Source organism: Taudactylus pleione, unplaced genomic scaffold (genome assembly GCF_031769625.1).
Source record: "Taudactylus pleione unplaced genomic scaffold, aTauple2 ptg000875l, whole genome shotgun sequence".
Lineage (NCBI taxonomy): Eukaryota > Metazoa > Chordata > Amphibia > Anura > Myobatrachidae > Taudactylus > Taudactylus pleione.
In genome coordinates this window covers 1,058,861-1,079,253 of record NW_028285277.1, presented here as the reverse complement: position 1 = coordinate 1,079,253, position 20,393 = coordinate 1,058,861, and the positions used below count along the sequence as shown (strand labels likewise).

At 45.1% G+C, this 20,393-nt stretch overlaps 1 protein-coding gene across 4 annotated transcripts in view; it reads right to left on the bottom strand.

Moving 5' to 3' along the window:
* The window catches only part of BMAL1 (basic helix-loop-helix ARNT like 1), a 148,257-nt gene that overhangs the window by 17,375 nt on the left and 110,489 nt on the right, over positions 1–20,393 (bottom strand). For all 4 annotated transcript variants that reach the window (XM_088458957.1, XM_088458956.1, XM_088458960.1 and 1 more), the window contains 6 exons: positions 14,581–14,616; positions 9,867–10,024; positions 9,581–9,660; positions 3,809–3,901; positions 910–1,027; positions 405–554 (listed from right to left, as the gene is read on the bottom strand). In XM_088458957.1, coding sequence (XP_088315083.1) covers positions 405–554; positions 910–1,027; positions 3,809–3,901; positions 9,581–9,660; positions 9,867–10,024; positions 14,581–14,616 — 635 coding nt within the window. The remainder of the gene's footprint in view (positions 1–404; positions 555–909; positions 1,028–3,808; positions 3,902–9,580; positions 9,661–9,866; positions 10,025–14,580; positions 14,617–20,393) is intronic.

The following is a 20,393-nucleotide window of genomic DNA, read 5'->3' as shown; positions in this document are numbered from 1 at the left end:
ACCACCCCTATGCCACCAAAATAAAGACGGAGAACCCGTCCCTGATCTGTGTTACTGTACAGGACACTACATCACAAGCAGCACATTACTAGGTTAGCCAGAGTCTGCTGTCACCTGGGTGCTCAGATGGGGCAGATCCATGACTGGTCTGATGTCCATGGTGGTGGGAGGCCCTTGGTTATATAACAGACTAATAGGTGCTTGGTGGTGACGCCCAGTAGCTACATCTACCACTGAATGAGCCACATTACTGGGATATCCCACAGCACAAATATTATGTTTGGGGGAACTTTAACTTGGTGATAGAACTGAACTCTGAAGAGGACATAGGGAAACCCCAGATGCTTTTCCCGAATCCCCGCTGGGTGCAGGTTACTCATCCTGAGGGCAGAGATCTCACAAACCTTTTTTTTTCGAGCAGTTAGATGGGAAATCTTTGTCTTCTACTTTTACCGAAGGTCGGTTACACTTCATCCGGCAAAAGAACGATCGTCTGGCCCCGGAGCACAACCGCGAGGGTCCGGGGGTAATGTCAGTCTTTACAGGCAGCCCAGCTACACAAGATAAGACACAAGGGAGAGTTATTACCGGCAGGGAACCAATTCTTAGTGACCTAATGGGAGCTGTCGCATCGCTCTCTGTAGAATCTAATAGAACAGCGCCCCCAACTGGTCATCGTGCAATGAAGAAGCAGGTATTTAGTTGCCTAAGCTGGTCCTCATCAGGAATACTAAAAACATTGCTCAATAAAATGCTGCTATGCGGACAGTCCTGTAGCTCACAGCGCCCTATTAGAGATCCATACAACACGATGCATCTGAAGGCGATGGACAGGTTTCCTATTATTATTGCAGGGGTAACCTCCCAAAAACAATGGTGTTTTCTCGTGTGACCCTCTGAACAACCTACTTTTTGCATCGATGAGCCTCTCCCGGGGGGCTGTGTCCGAGGATGACAGCTGCTCCTTCACTTTGGCAATGTCTTTCGGATGTAGATAATCAAACAAACTTTGTCCGATCAGATCGTTCTGAAATGGAAAGTGGTTGGGTCAGAACTCGGGCTGGAAACCTTGATGAAGTGATACTATCCATAAACCGTGCGGAAAGGTTAATTAGCCAACGAGCTTACTTAGGTTTCATGCTTCTGTGTACAAGGTGCCGGGGACATAACACATGAAGCGTTCTTATACTCAGGACATGGATTCCTGCTGCGGATCTCCTGACGTGCATTATACCCAATGTACTGATCCTGGGCAGATAGCGGATGGACGGATAAATATATAGAAGAAACTTGCTGCCTAACAGGACTGATACCCGGGGTACACATCAGGTGATCTATTGGACGATATATCACTCCGATGCGGATGTAAACTATATATATTGCCCATACTGTGTGTACCCTCAATCACACCTTCATGTGCGTCGTCAGTGGGCTCGTCCCAAATTATGTGCTGCACATCAGACGGGCCGACTACGCTGATGACATCATGCAGGTGAGTGCGGGATGGAAGGATATAGCGGGCGGACGTACACTGGATTGTGCAGTGTATAAGCCGCTCAATACATCCTTCCATCGGGTGGCGGGGCGGCTGGGATACACGTCGTTCTCATGGGTACATGCCCTTAGACTTATCGCTTGTGTCCAATAGTAACACGTTCTCACCCATCTCAATTGCTAATTGAAAAACAAAGAAATTACTGAGAAAAAGTGAAAACTTAAAGAAGGTTCCACTTTTATTTTATGTCTAAAAGGTCTTTAGGTGTTTTTTTTATTAAGAAAATCTATCACACTTTCTGGGGGTTCCCGCGCCGGGAGGGGGGAGCAGGTTTTATTTGACATGTTTAATATTATTTATTTTCTATTATTGTTTCATTGTTACTGTTTCCCATGATATTTACTAACCATTGTGACAATTTCATTTCATATGTCTAATTGTACATATATCATTTATCTGATGTTGATTTATCTGTATTCAGTAAGACCCTAATAGAGTAGATGTTTTATCTTTCTTAATATGTGATACACTATTGTGTTCTAAACATTGTATCTGAATGCATATCGCTCTAATAACAATAATACATACATAAAATGACCTATAGCAACTTTCCTACCAGCGGAAATCTAAGGGAAATGGGTAACTCGGCTCATTATCAGTCATTTCAGAAAGGAAAATGGGGCGATTTCAGCCCAAGAGGAAATTCCCAACAATTTTTCAAAACAAAAATCTAAAATTGCAAAGTGCGGAATTGTGCACATTGGGCGTCAGCCAGTGCGGCCTAACCGGCTGCCGATTCTATACTGACCAGTGTACCGGCTGCCGATTCTACACTGACCAGTGTACCGGCTGCCGATTCTACACTGACCAGTGTACGGGCTGCCGATTCTACACTGACCAGTGTACGGGCTGCCGATTCTACACTGACCAGTGTACGGGCTGCCGATTCTACACTGACCAGTGTACGGGCTGCCGATTCTACACTGACCAGTGTACGGGCTGCCGATTCTACACTGACCAGTGTACGGGCTGCCGATTCTACACTGACCAGTGTACGGGCTGCCGATTCTACACTGACCGGTGTACGGGCTGCCGATTCTACACTGACCGGTGTACGGACTGCCGATTCTACACTGACCGGTGTACGGACTGCCGATTCTACACTGGCCGGTGTACGGACTGCCGATTCTACACTGACCGGTGTACGGACTGCCGATTCTACACTGGCCCGTGTACGGGCTGCCGATTCTACACTGGCCCGTGTACGGGCTGCCGATTCTACACTGGCCAGTGTACGGGCTGCCGATTCTACACTGACCGGTGTACGGACTGCCGATTCTACACTGGCCGGTGTACGGACTGCCGATTCTACACTGGCCGGTGTACGGGCTGCCGATTCTACACTGGCCTGTGTACGGGCTGCCGATTCTACACTGGCCAGTGTACGGGCTGCCGATTCTACACTGGCCAGTGTACGGGCTGCCGATTCTACACTGGCCAGTGTACGGGCTGCCGATTCTACACCGGCCAGTGTACGGGCTGCCGATTCTACACCGGCCAGTGTACGGGCTGCCGATTCTACACCGGCCAGTGTACGGGCTGCCGATTCTACACCGGCCAGTGTACGGGCTGCCGATTCTACACCGGCCAGTGTACGGGCTGCCGATTCTACACTGGCCAGTGTACGGGCTGCCGATTCTACACTGACCGGTGTACGGGCTGCCGATTCTACACTGACCGGTGTACGGGCTGCCGATTCTACACTGACCAGTGTACGGGCTGCCGATTCTACACTGGCCAGTGTACGGGCTGCCGATTCTACACTGGCCAGTGTACGGGCGTTTGTATGATCACCCCATGTTTGCATGGCTGTACCCCTAGATACTCTGGTTTCCTCTCCCTCAGTCCCACAGCTTCTGACTACACTGACATGTGTTAGAGAATATAGACTGTAAGCTGCTCCATATTTAGGTGCTATATAAAAGATCATTGGTAATGTTCACATATATCCAGTAGTTACCAGAAATAGCCTACAGAGAGCAGCACAGGTTTCAGGGATGAATCTGGCCACAGAACGTTCCTAAGTAATGACCAACCTGCGCCTTTCAAGCCATTGGAAGGATGAGGTTAGACTCACGTGCCGAGTCTGTGCTACATTGCTATTATCTGTGTTTATGTGTAACATGCTGCCTAGCCGGATGTCAGCTTTCCACCTGCGCGTATCATTCTGTAGATTGTCAGCTCTGCAGGGCAGCGAGACAACACAACACTTGTTCCTGAAGGAGGAGAACATCACACAATGTCAGCTTGTACCTGGCTGTAATTGAGAATCTTGAAAACGGATTCTGAAACAAATAGGATTTTCCCTCTGTCACAGCCGACCACGAAGAGGAAACCGTCCGCTGCCTGTGACAGAGAAGGCGTTATTATCCCTGCACAGAAATCAGGATCAGACAATGATCAGGGGCTCACTGAGATATACACAGAGGCTGCTGCGCCCAGTGACTCATCAGTGCCAGCTGCACAATATTATATGTGATATGTATATACCACCCGGGGACACCCTGTAACCCCCTCTCATTCACTGCTAGACGCCCACTTTGTAGTGTCTGTTCTTTATCCATTGACACACGAGTCATTATGTTCTAAGAGTCACTTAGATTTATGCCGCCCTGAAACAAGCATTTGAATGAAATGTTCTCATTACCTAATAATCATATTCCTGGATATACATGAAAATATGTGTAATGCGGCCCCATACATGGTGCGATAGGCACCGTGCAACACAACGGGGGATCAGACGTCCGACATATCGGGCGGTCCCCACACACGGTGCGATCGGGTGGTCGACCACCCGATATGCCGGCTACCCCCATAGCATCCCCTGATAGACTGAACCTGCAGTAAAATCAGGGGGTGCGATGTACGACCCCACGGGTGCATGCTCGGTCCGATATCATGCCCATACACCATGACGAGTACACCCATCAATAAAGACACAGCATGACGAGTACACCCATCAATAAAGACACAGCATGACGAGTACACCCATCAATAAAGACACAGCATGACAAGTACACGATCAATAAAGACACAGCATGACGAGTACACCCATCAATAAAGACACACCATGACAAGTACACGATCAATAAAGACACAGCATGACGAGTACACCCATCAATAAAGACACAGCATGACGAGTACACCCATCAATAAAGACACAGCATGACAAGTACACCCATCAATAAAGACACACCATGACGAGTACACCCATCAATAAAGACACAGCATGACAAGTACACCCATCAATAAAGACACAGCATGACAAGTACACCCATCAATAAAGACACAGCATGACGAGTACACCCATCAATAAAGACACAGCATGACGAGTACACCCATCAATAAAGATACAGCATGACAAGTACACCCATCAATAAAGACACAGCATGACAAGTACACCCATCAATAAAGACACAGCATGACGAGTACACCCATCAATAAAGACACAGCATGACGAGTACACCCATCAATAAAGACACAGCATGACAAGTACACCCATCAATAAAGACACACCATGACAAGTACACGATCAATAAAGACACAGCATGACGAGTACACCCATCAATAAAGACACAGCATGACGAGTACACGATCAATAAAGACACAGCATGACGAGTACACCCATCAATAAAGACACAGCATGACGAGTACACCCATCAATAAAGACACAGCATGACGAGTACACCCATCAATAAAGACACACCATGACAAGTACACCCATCAATAAAGACACAGCATGACAAGTACACGATCAATAAAGACACAGCATGACGAGTACACCCATCAATAAAGACACACCATGACAAGTACACCCATCAATAAAGACACAGCATGACGAGTACACCCATCAATAAAGACACAGCATGACAAGTACAAGATCAATAAAGACACACCATGACGAGTATAGCCATCAATAAAGACACAGCATGACGAGTACACCCATCAATAAAGACACAGCATGACGAGTACACCCATCAATAAAGACACAGCATGACGAGTACACCCATCAATAAAGACACAGCATGACGAGTACACCCATCAATAAAGACACAGCATGACAAGTACACCCATCAATAAAGACACACCATGACAATTCTATCCATCAACAGAAATAGTGACAACACTACCCTTGAAAGGAAGACACACCATGACGAGTACACCCATCAATAAAGACACAGCATGACAAGTACACGATCAATAAAGACACACCATGACGAGTATAGCCATCAATAAAGACACAGCATGACAAGTACACCCATCAATAAAGACACAGCATGACAAGTACACCCATCAATAAAGACACAGCATGACAAGTACACCCATCAATAAAGACACAGCATGACAAGTACACCCATCAATAAAGACACAGCATGACAAGTACACCCATCAATAAAGACACAGCATGACGAGTACACCCATCAATAAAGACACACCATGACAAGTACACCCATCAATAAAGACACAGCATAACAAGTACATGATCAATAAAGACACAGCATGACGAGTACACCCATCAATAAAGACACACCATGACAAGTACACGATCAATAAAGACACAGCATGACGAGTACACCCATCAATAAAGACACAGCATGACGAGTACACCCATCAATAAAGACACAGCATGACAAGTACACCCATCAATAAAGACACACCATGACGAGTACACCCATCAATACAGACACACCATGACGAGTACACCCATCAATAAAGACACACCATGACGAGTACACCCATCAATAAAGACACAGCATGACAAGTACAAGATCAATAAAGACACACCATGACGAGTATAGCCATCAATAAAGACACAGCATGACGAGTACACCCATCAATAAAGACACAGCATGACGAGTACACCCATCAATAAAGACACAGCATGACGAGTACACCCATCAATAAAGACACAGCATGACAAGTACACCCATCAATAAAGACACACCATGACAATTCTATCCATCAACAGAAATAGTGACAACACTACCCTTGAAAGGAAGACACACCATGACGAGTACACCCATCAATAAAGACACAGCATGACAAGTACACGATCAATAAAGACACACCATGACGAGTATAGCCATCAATAAAGACACAGCATGACAAGTACACCCATCAATAAAGACACAGCATGACAAGTACACCCATCAATAAAGACACACCATGACGAGTACACCCATCAATAAAGACACACCATGACGAGTACACCCATCAATACAGACACAGCATGACAAGTACACCCATCAATAAAGACACAGCATGACAAGTACAGCCATCAATAAAGACACACCATGACGAGTACACCCATCAATACAGACACAGCATGACAAGTACACCCATCAATAAAGACACAGCATGACAAGAACACCCATCAATAAAGACACAGCATGACAAGTACAAGATCAATAAAGACACACCATGACGAGTAGAGCCATCAATAAAGACACAGCATGACGAGTACACCCATCAATAAAGACACAGCATGACGAGTACACCCATCAATAAAGACACAGCATGACAAGTACACCCATCAATAAAGACACACCATGACGAGTACACCCATCAATAAAGACACAGCATGACGAGTACACCCATCAATACAGACACAGCATGACAAGTACACCCATCAATAAAGACACAGCATGACAAGAACACCCATCAATAAAGACACAGCATGACAAGTACACGATCAATAAAGACACAGCATGACGAGTACACCCATCAATAAAGACACACCATGACAAGTACACGATCAATAAAGACACAGCATGACGAGTACACCCATCAATAAAGACACAGCATGACGAGTACACCCATCAATAAAGACACAGCATGACAAGTACACCCATCAATAAAGACACACCATGACGAGTACACCCATCAATAAAGACACACCATGACAAGTACACCCATCAATAAAGACACAGCATGATGAGTACACCCATCAATAAAGACACAGCATGACGAGTACACCCATCAATAAAGACACAGCATGACGAGTACACCCATCAATAAAGACACAGCATGACGAGTACACCCATCAATAAAGACACAGTATGACAAGTACACGATCAATAAAGACACACCATGACGAGTACACCCATCAATAAAGACACAGCATGACAAGTACACGATCAATAAAGACACACCATGATGAGTACACCCATCAATAAAGACACACCATGACGAGTACACCCATCAATAAAGACACAGTATGACAATTCTATCCATCAACAGAAATAGTGACAACACTACCCTTGAAAGGAAGACACAGCATGACGAGTACACCCATCAATAAAGACACAGCATGACAAGTACACGATCAATAAAGACACACCATGACGAGTATAGCCATCAGTAAAGACACAGCATGACGAGTACACCCATCAATAAAGACACAGCATAACGAGTACACCCATCAATAAAGACACAGCATGACAAGTACACCCATCAATAAAGACACAGCATGACAAGTACACCCATCAATAAAGACACACCATGACAATTCTATCCATCAACAGAAATAGTGACAACACTACCCTTGAAAGGAAGACACACCATGACAAGTACACCCATCAATAAAGACACAGCATGACGAGTACACCCATCAATAAAGACACACCATGACAAGTACACGATCAATAAAGACACAGCATGACGAGTACACCCATCAATAAAGACACTGCATGACAAGTACACCCATCAATAAAGACACAGCATGACAAGTACACGATCAATAAAGACACACCATGACGAGTACACCCATCAATAAAGACACAGCATGACGAGTACACCCATCAATAAAGACACACCATGACGAGTACACCCATCAATAAAGACACACCATGACGAGTACACCCATCAATAAAGACACAGCATGACAAGTACACCCATCAATAAAGACACAGCATGACGAGTACACCCATCAATAAAGACACAGCATGACGAGTACACCCACCAATAAAGACACACCATGACAATTCTATCCATCAACAGAAATAGTGACAACACTACCCTTGAAAGGAAGACACACCATGACAAGTACACCCATCAATAAAGACACAGCATGACGAGTACACCCATCAATAAAGACACACCATGACGAGTACACCCAGCAATAAAAGACACAGCATGACGAGTACACCCATCAATAAAGACACACCATGACAAGTACACCCATCAATAAAGACACAGCATGACAAGTACACGATCAATAAAGACACACCATGACGAGTACACCCATCAATAAAGACACAGCATGACGAGTACACCCATCAATAAAGACACACCATGACGAGTACACCCATCAATAAAGACACACCATGACGAGTACACCCATCAATAAAGACACAGCATGACAAGTACACCCATCAATAAAGACACAGCATGACGAGTACACCCATCAATAAAGACACAGCATGACGAGTACACCCATCAATAAAGACACAGCATGACGAGTACACCCATCAATAAAGACACACCATGACAATTCTATCCATCAACAGAAATAGTGACAACACTACCCTTGAAAGGAAGACACACCATGACAAGTACTCCCATCAATAAAGACACACCATGACGAGTACACCCATCAATAAAGACACACCATGACGAGTACACCCAGCAATAAAAGACACAGCATGACGAGTACACCCATCAATAAAGACACACCATGACGAGTACACCCATCAATAAAGACACAGCATGACAAGTACACCCATCATTACAGACACAGCATGACAAGTACACCCATCAATAAAGACACAGCATGACGAGTACACCCATCAATAGAAGACACACCATGAAGAGTACACCTGTCAAACAGCGGACACACCATGAAGAGTACACTCACCACCAAGAGACAACACACCATGAATAGTACACTCACTAAGAGAGAACACACCATAAAGAGTACACCCACCAAGAGACAACACGCCATGAAGAGTACACCTGTTAAACATTGGACACACCATGTCGAGTACATCATCAATACAGTCCCAGTATCCCCAGTGTGGCACATACCCTGAGAATCAAGTGCTTCAGTTCATCATCTGATAGAAATGCTGGTTTGTAGTTTGCTTCTGTGTATGGATTTGTAGCACCTGCCAAGGGGAGAAGAGATTGCATCACAAAAAGCCCATTATCTGCCCTCCTGTGCGCTACTCGGTAACAGGTTATGCAGGATGGAGACTTAAAGAGGAGAAACCAAGCTCATCAGTGATGGTTCTCTGAGGCTCACATGTAACCCACAGGGGTCTTCCCATACACACAGCAATACAGAGCATTTCACACGCAGAACGTCTCTCACCTCGTAGAGTTTTCATATGTTGCACCGCCATCCGCAGCACCGTCAGCTTGTCCAGCTTCCGAGACATGGCGTTACACGTGGGCACTAGTGATGCCAGCTCATCGATAAAGCTGTTCATTTTATCCCTGCGCCGCTTCTCGATCTGACTGTGCGCCTCCCTTTAACCAACACACAAAATGATTACACACAAGAGGTCTTACCCCTCCCTCCATGCGTCCTGCTTGTGCTAATGAGAAGCTTATATGTGGACTCCATATAAATTCCTCTTCTGCTGGAAGCTTGTTCCAGATACCTAGCACCCTCCCGGTGACATAGTACAGATGTGTCCTCACTCGGCTTTGCTGCCGTCGCACCAAACAGCCCCTCTCCGTCTGGTCCCATGAGGCTGCGCTGGGTCTGTTTTTGCTGGAAATGCGTCTAAGTCGTAATGCGACTGCGCTGATGAATGTGATATGCGACACTTCTATATCGGAGTACAACCGAGTCTCTGAATCAGCAAAGTGCTACGATGCGCGGACGCGGCTTTTTTCCACGCCAAGTTCCCTTTACAGACTCCAGTTGTGTACACACTGGACGATATATTGGACAATTTGTCGTTTTGGGGCGAATCGCAACAACAAATTGTCCACAGCGACCAGTGTACGCACTTTAGGATGCTCCCGTGAGTCGGTCGTCGCAGCTTCAGATCTGCCAATCTAAAAATGTGGCTGCCAACTCCATGTTTCTGGGATGCGGCGGGAGATCGACATATTGACGGGTCGTACACTAGATCGTGCAGTATGTACGCACTGACTAATCTATCGTCCCGTCACTTCTGCCGTCGCTGGGTACACAAATCGTCTACTGTGTACCCAGCATTAGTCGCACACAGATAAACAAGTATCACATATCACATTACTCAGCGCAGTCTCCTATATACAGACTCAGGAGCACACAGATATACAGGTGTCACATATCACATTACTCAGCACAGTCTCCTATATACAGACTCAGGAGTACACAGATATACAGGTGTCACATATCACATTACTCAGCACAGTCTCCCATATACAGACTCAGGAGCACACAGATATACAGGTGTCACATATCACATTACTCAGCACAGTCTCCCATATACAGACTCAGGAGCACACAGATATACAGGTGTCACATATCACATTACTCAGCGCAGTCTCCCATATACAGACTCAGGAGCACACAGATATACAGGTGTCACATATCACATTACTCAGCACAGTCTCCCAGATACAGACTCAGGAGCACACAGATATACAGGTGTCACATATCACATTACTCAGCACAGTCTCCCATATACAGGCTCAGGAGCACACAGATATACAGGTGTCACATATCACATTACTCAGCGTAGTCTCCCATATACAGACTCAGGAGCACACAGATATACAGGTGTCACATATCACATTACTCAGCACAGTCTCCTATATACAGACTCAGGAGCACACAGATATACAGGTGTCACATATCACATTACTCAGCGCAGTCTCCCATATACAGACTCAGGAGCACACAGATATACAGGTGTCACATATCACATTACTCAGCACAGTCTCCCATATACAGGCTCAGGAGCACACAGATATACAGGTGTCACATATCACATTACTCAGCACAGTCTCCTATATACAGACTCAGGAGCCCACAGATATACAGGTGTCACATATCACATTACTCAGCGCAGTCTCCCATATACAGACTCAGGAGCACACAGATATACAGGTGTCACCTATCACATTACTCAGCGCAGTCTCCCATATACAGACTCAGGAGCACACAGATATACAGGTGTCACATTACTCAGCACAGTCTCCTATATACAGACTCAGGGGCACACAGATATACAGGTGTCACATATCACATTACTCAGCGCAGTCTCCTATATACAGACTCAGGAGCACACAGATATACAGGTGTCACATATCACATTACTCAGCGCAGTCTCCTATATACAGACTCAGGAGCACACAGATATACAGGTGTCACATATCACATTACTCAGCGCAGTCTCCTATATACAGACTCAGGAGCACACAGGTATACAGGTGTCACATATCACATTACTCAGCGCAGTCTCCTATATACAGACTCAGGAGCACACAGATATACAGGTGTCACATATCACATTACTCAGCGCAGTCTCCTATATACAGACTCAGGAGCACACAGATATACAGGTGTCACATTACTCAGCACAGTCTCCTATATACAGACTCAGGGGCACACAGATATACAGGTGTCACATATCACATTACTCAGCGCAGTCTCCTATATACAGACTCAGGAGCACACAGATATACAGGTGTCACATATCACATTACTCAGCGCAGTCTCCCATATACAGACACAGGAGCACACAGATATACAGATGTCACATATCACATTACTCAGCACAGTCTCCCATATACAGACTCAGGAGCACACAGATATACAGGTGTCACATATCACATTACACAGCGCAGTCTCCTATATACAGACTCAGGAGCACACAGATATACAGGTGTCACATATCACATTACACAGCACAGTCTCCCATATACAGACTCAGGAGCACACAGATATACAGGTGTCACATATCACATTACTCAGCACAGTCTCCTATATACAGACTCAGGAGCACACAGATATACAGGTGTCACATATCACATTACTCAGCGCAGTCTCCTGTATACAGACTCAGGAGCACACAGATATACAGGTGTCACACGTCATATTACTCATCGCAGTCTCCCATATACAGACTCAGGAGCACACAGATATACAGGTGTCACATATCACATTACTCAGCGTAGTCTCCTATATACAGACTCAGGAGAGCACACAGATATACAGGTGTCACATATCACATTACTCAGCGCAGTCTCCTATATACAGACTCAGGAGCACACAGATATACAGGTGTCACATATCACATTACTCAGCGCAGTCTCCCATATACAGACTCAGGAGCACACAGATATACAGGTGTCACATGTATCACATTACTCAGCGCACTCTCCTATATACAGACTCAGGAGCACACAGATATACAGGTGTCACATGTATCACATTACTCAGCGCACTCTCCTATATACAGACTCAGGAGCACACAGATATACAGGTGTCATATATCACATTACTCAGCGCTGTCTCCTATATACAGGCTCAGGAGCACACAGATATACAGGTGTCACATATCACATTACTCAGCACAGTCTCCTATATACAGACTCAGGAGCACACAGATATACAGGTGTCACATATCACATTACTCAGCACAGTCTCCTATATACAGACTCAGGAGCACACAGATATACAGGTGTCACATATCACATTACTCAGCAGTGTCTCCTGGTGCGTTGTAGTTGCATCATATTGAGAGTTAGACGCATTTTCGGCAAAAAAAAAAAAGATGCTCAGCGCTAGCAGAGTAGAACGTGACCTGGCGGCTCTCACGCCAGGCATATTGCGCTGTGTGGCGTATTGAGGCTAGGAGCAAGGATACACTTGTACTTTCCTGCATTAATACTGTCATAGTAGAGCAGAGGTTCCCAAATTCAGTCAACAAGGCACCATAACAGGCCAGGTTTTAAGGATATCCATGCTTCAGCAGAGGTGACTTAATTGGTACCTCCATTAAATTGATTTAACCATCGGTGCTCATCCATGGATATTCTTAAAATCTGGACTGGAAGTGTGGGAACCACCGGTCTAGAAGTTACCACATTTACCCTAATATTCTCTAGTTCCCGGCATCTAAATGTCACTATCTACAAAATGTAACAAACATAATAAAAAAATTTAACAATAAAGTGGATTTAATCAGGGATATGAGGTAGAGATTCTCCCCATTTGGTTACGTATCCTCCGCTTGTTACATACTAAGCATACATCAGACAGTCTATCAATGGTGTTCACGCAGCGCTCGCTGATCATTAGATGTCCGAGTACACAAATAAGCGCGATTTGCAGGTCTCCGCTCACCGGGATTAAAGCTCTTATCATTTCATAGCGCCAGAATACACTAATGTTGGCCATATACGATAACGACCAGCATAAGATGCCATTCAGTATACGATTCCCCATGAGCCCCCCGGCAGCTCCCTGGCAGTCCCGGCCGCACGACTTGGTGCTTTTTGACACACGATGTACATACGGTCTCCCGAACGATCATTCGCCCCTATACGACAGGTCGTGATACGATCGATCGATCGCGTGCATCACAAAAACATGCAATCATAATAAATTTAAAAAGAGGAAAAGGTCGCTAAAATTGCACCGCTCGGACGGTCGCATGCACTATGCATCGAATGCGCAAATATACGGCACGATCTGCATACGATTATGACGGATAACATGGGCTGCGCGTCTGATCATAAGATACAATATAAGAACGGGGGAGCACGCATCAGGTCGCGTTTGTACCTAAATACTGCACGATTTGCACGCAACGCATCGTAAGAGGCGTCTAAAATTGTGCAATCGGCACGGAATCGCGCTAGTGTATGGCCAGAATAAGGACCTCTCTCTCAGCCCAACATTAGCGATCATGCGGCATTATTAGTCTCCGCCCTCTTGCAGCTCGTTCCCTGGTGCAGGAATAAGCGACAACAACCCCCCCAAAATAAATATTCTCATATAGTTTTGTTGATAGAGTAACGAGCTGCACAGAGATCTCTGGTGTCCAAACTGAAACAGCTGGATAATTTGGGGAACATACCGCGCATTTTTAATCCGACCTTCTGCGTATTCCAGCCTAAAAAACAAACAAACAAATCTGTGAGACCAGAGATGGCATTTACTACACAATAATCAGCGTGGGTGTATAGGACTACACAGCGTATTACACAGCATTACTGTACACAATGGTCAGCATGTCCTCGCCTGGGTGTATACTACACAGCGTATTACACAGCATTACTGTACACAATGGTCAGCATGTCCTCACCTGGGTGTATACTACACAGCGTATTATACAGCATTACTGTACACAATGGTCAGCATGTCCTCACCTGGGTGTATACTACACAGCGTATTACACAGCATTACTGTACACAATGGTCAGCATGTCCTCACCTGGGTTTATAGGACTACACATCGTATTATACAGCATTACTGTACACAATGGTCAGCATGTCCTCACCTGAGTGTATAGGACTACACAGCGTATTATACAGCATTACTGTACACAATGGTCAGCATGTCCTCACCTAGGTGTATACTACACAGCGTATTATACAGCATTACTGTACACAATGGTCAGCATGTCCTCGCCTGGGTGTATAGGACTACACAGCGTATTATACAGCATTACTGTACACAATGGTCAGCATGTCCTCGCCTGGGTGTATAGGACTACACAGCGTATTATACAGCATTACTGTACACAATGGTCAGCGTGTCCTCACCTGGGTGCATAGGACTACACAGCGTATTACACAGCATTACAGTACACAATGGTCAGCGTTTCCTCACCTGGGTGTATAGGACTACACAGCGTATTACACAGCATTACTGTACACAATGGTCAGCGTGTCCTCACCTGTGTGTATACTACACAGCGTATTATACAGCATTACTGTACACAATGGTCAGCATGTCCTCACCTGTGTGTATACTACACAGCGTATTACACAGCATTACTGTACACAATGGTCAGCATGTCCTCACCTGGGTGTATACTACAGAGCGTATTATACAGCATTACTGTACACAATGGTCAGCATGTCCTCACCTGTGTGTATACTACACAACGTATTACACAGCATTACTGTACACAATGGTCAGCATGTCCTCACCTGGGTATATACTACACAGCGTATTACACAGCATTACTGTACACAATGGTCAGCGTATCCTCACCTGGGTGTATACTACAAAGCGTATTATACAGCATTACTGTACACAATGGTCAGCATGTCCTCACCTGTGTGTATACTACACAACGTATTACACAGCATTACTGTACACAATGGTCAGCGTGTCCTCACCTGGGTGTATAGGACTACACAGCGTATTATACAGCATTACTGTACACAATGGTCAGCGTGTCCTCACCTGGGTGTATACTACACATCGTATTACACAGCATTACTGTACACAATGGTCAGCATGTCCTCACCTGGGTGTATAGGACTACACAGCGTATTACACAGCATTACTGTACACAATGGTCAGCGTGTCCTTACCTGGGTGTATACTACACAGCGTATTACACAGCATTACTGTACACAATGGTCAGCGTGTCCTCACCTGGGTGTATACTACACAGCGTATTATACAGCATTACTGTACACAATGGTCAGCGTGTCCTCACCTGGGTGTATAGGACTACACAGCGTATTATACAGCATTACTGTACACAATGGTCAGCGTGTCCTCACCTGGGTGTATACTACACATCGTATTACACAGCATTACTGTACACAATGGTCAGCATGTCCTCACCTGGGTGTATAGGACTACACAGCGTATTACACAGCATTACTGTACACAATGGTCAGCGTGTCCTTACCTGGGTGTATACTACACAGCGTATTACACAGCATTACTGTACACAATGGTCAGCGTGTCCTCACCTGGGTGTATACTACACAGCGTATTATACAGCATTACTGTACACAATGGTCAGCATGTCCTCACCTGGGTGTATAGGACTACACAGCGTATTATACAGCATTACTGTACACAATGGTCAGCGTGTCCTCACCTGGGTGTATACTACACAGCGTATTACACAGCATTACTGTACACAATGGTCAGCATGTCCTCACCTAGGTGTATACTACACAGCGTATTACACAGCATTACTGTACACAATGGTCAGCGTGTCCTCACCTGGGTGTATACTACACAGCGTATTACACAGCATTACTGTACACAATGGTCAGCGTGTCCTCGCCTGGGTGTATACTACACAGCGTATTACACAGCATTACTGTACACAATGGTCAGCGTGTCCTCACCTGGGTGTATACTACACAGCGTATTACACAGCATTACTGTACACAATGGTCAGCATGTCCTCACCTGGGTGTATAGGACTACACAGCGTATTATACAGCATTACTGTACACAATGGTCAGCGTGTCCTCACTTGGGTGTATACTACACAGCGTATTACACAGCATTACTGTACACAATGGTCAGCATGTCCTCACCTAGGTGTATACTACACAGCCTATTACACAGCATTACTGTACACAATGGTCAGCATGTCCTCACCTGTGTGTATAGGACTACACAGCGTATTACACAGCATAACTGTACACAATGGTCAGCGTGTCCTCACCTGGGTGTATACTACACAGCGTATTACACAGCATTACTGTACACAATGCTCATCATGTCCTCACCTGGGTGTATAGGACTACACAGCGTATTACACAGCATTACTGTACACAATGGTCATCATGTCCTCACCTGGGTGTATAGGACTACACAGCGTATTACACAGCATTACTGTACACAATGGTCAGCATGTCCTCACCTGGGTGTATACTACACAGCGTATTATACAGCATTACAGTACACAATGGTCAGCATGTCCTCACCTGGGTGTATACTACACAGCGTATTACACATCATTACTGTACACAATGGTCATCATGTCCTCACCTGGGTGTATACTACACAGCGCATTACACAGCATTACTGTACACAATGGTCAGCATGTCCTCACCTGTGTGTATAGGACTACACAGCGTATTACACAGCATTACTGTACACAATGGTCAGCATGTCCTCACCTGGGTGTATACTACACATCGTATTATACAGCATTACTGTACACAATGGTCAGCATGTCCTCACCTGGGTGTATACTAAACAGCGTATTACACAGCATTACTGTACACAATGGTCAGCATATCCTCACCTGGGTGTATACGACACAGCGTATTATACAGCATTACTGTACACAATGGTCAGCATGTCCTCACCTAGGTGTATACTACACAGCGTATTATACAGCATTACTGTACACAATGGTCATCATGTCCTCACCTGGGTGTATAGGACTACACAGCGTATTACACAGCATTACTGTACACAATGGTCAGCATATCCTCACCTGGGTGTATACTACACAGCGTATTACACAGCATTACTGTACACAATGGTCAGCATGTCCTCACCTGGGTGTATACTACACAGCGTATTACACAGCATTACTGTACACAATGGTCAGCATGTCCTCACCTGGGTGTATACTACACAGCGTATTACACAGCATTACTGTACACAATGGTCAGCGTGTCCTCACCTGTGTGTATACTACACAGCGTATTATACAGCATTACTGTACACAATGGTCAGCATGTCCTCACCTGTGTGTATAGGACTAGACAGCGTATTATACAGCATTACTGTACACAATGGTCAGCATGTCCTCACCTGGGTGTATAGGACTATACAGCGTATTACACAGCATTACTGTACACAATGGTCAGCATGTCCTCACCTGGGTGTATAGGACTACACAGCGTATTATACAGCATTACTGTACACAATGCTCAGCATGTCCTCACCTGGGTGTATACTACACAGCGTATTATACAGCATTACTGTACACAATGGTCAGCATGTCCTCACCTGTGTGTATAGGACTACACAGCGTATTACACAGCATTACTGTACACAATGGTCAGCATATCCTCACCTGTGTGTATACTACACAGCGTATTACACAGCATTACTGTACACAATGGTCAGCATGTCCTCACCTGGGTGTATACTACACAGCGTATTATACAGCATTACTGTACACAATGGTCACCGTGTCCTCACCTGTGTGTATACTACACAGCGTATTACACAGCATTACTGTACACAATGGTCAGCATGTCCTCACCTGGGTGTATACTACACAGCGTATTATACAGCATTACTGTACACAATGGTCAGCATGTCCTCACCTGGGTGTATAGGACTACACAGCGTATTACACAGCATTACTGTACACAATGGTCAGCATGTCCTCACCTGGGTGTATACTACACAGCGTATTATACAGCATTACTGTACACAATGGTCAGCATGTCCTCACCTGTGTGTATACTACACAGCGTATTATACAGCATTACTGTACACAATGGTCAGCATGTCCTCACCTAGGTGTATACTACACAGCGTATTATACAGCATTACTGTACACAATGGTCATCATGTCCTCACCTGGGTGTATACTACACAGCGTATTATACAGCATTACTGTACACAATGGTCAGCATCTCCTCACCTGTGTGTATACTACACAGCGTATTATACAGCATTACTGTACACAATGGTCAGCATGTCCTCACCTGTGTGTATAGGACTACACAGCGTATTATACAGCATTACTGTACACAATGGTCAGCATGTCCTCACCTGGGTGTATAGGACTATACAGCGTATTACACAGCATTACTGTACACAATGGTCAGCATGTCCTCACCTGGGTGTATAGGACTACACAGCGTATTATACAGCATTACTGTACACAATGGTCAGCATGTCCTCACCTGGGTGTATACTACACAGCGTATTATACAGCATTACTGTACACAATGGTCAGCGTGTCCTCACCTGTGTGTATACTACACAGCGTATTACACAGCATTACTGTACACAATGGTCAGCATGTCCTCACCTGGGTGTATACTACACAGCGTATTATACAGCATTACTGTACACAATGGTCAGCGTGTCCTCACCTGGGTGTATACTACACAGCGTATTATACAGCATTACTGTACACAATGGTCAGCATGTCCTCACCTGTGTGTATACTACACAGCGTATTATACAGCATTACTGTACACAATGGTCAGCATGTCCTCACCTGGGTGTATACTACACAGCGTATTATACAGCATTACTGTACACAATGGTCAGCATGTCCTCACCTGGGTGTATACTACACAGCGTATTACACAGCATTACTGTACACAATGGTCAGCATGTCCTCACCTGGGTGTATACTACACAGCGTATTATACAGCATTACTGTACACAATGGTCAGCATCTCCTCACCTGTGTGTATACTACACAGCGTATTATACAGCATTACTGTACACAATGGTCAGCATGTCCTCACCTGGGTGTATACTACACAGCGTATTATACAGCATTACTGTACACAATGGTCAGCATGTCCTCACCTGGGTGTATACTACACAGCGTATTACACAGCATTACTGTACACAATGGTCAGCATGTCCTCACCTGGGTGTATACTACACAGCGTATTATACAGCATTACTGTACACAATGGTCAGCATGTCCTCACCTGGGTGTATACTACACAGCGTATTACACAGCATTACTGTACACAATGGTCAGCATGTCCTCACCTGGGTGTATACTACACAGCGTATTATACAGCATTACTGTACACAATTGTCAGCGTGTCCTCGCCTGGGTGTATACTACACAGCGTATTACACAGCATTACTGTACACAATGGTCAGCATGTCCTCACCTGTGTGTATACTACACAGCGTATTATACAGCATTACTGTACACAATGGTCAGCGTGTCTTCACCTGGGT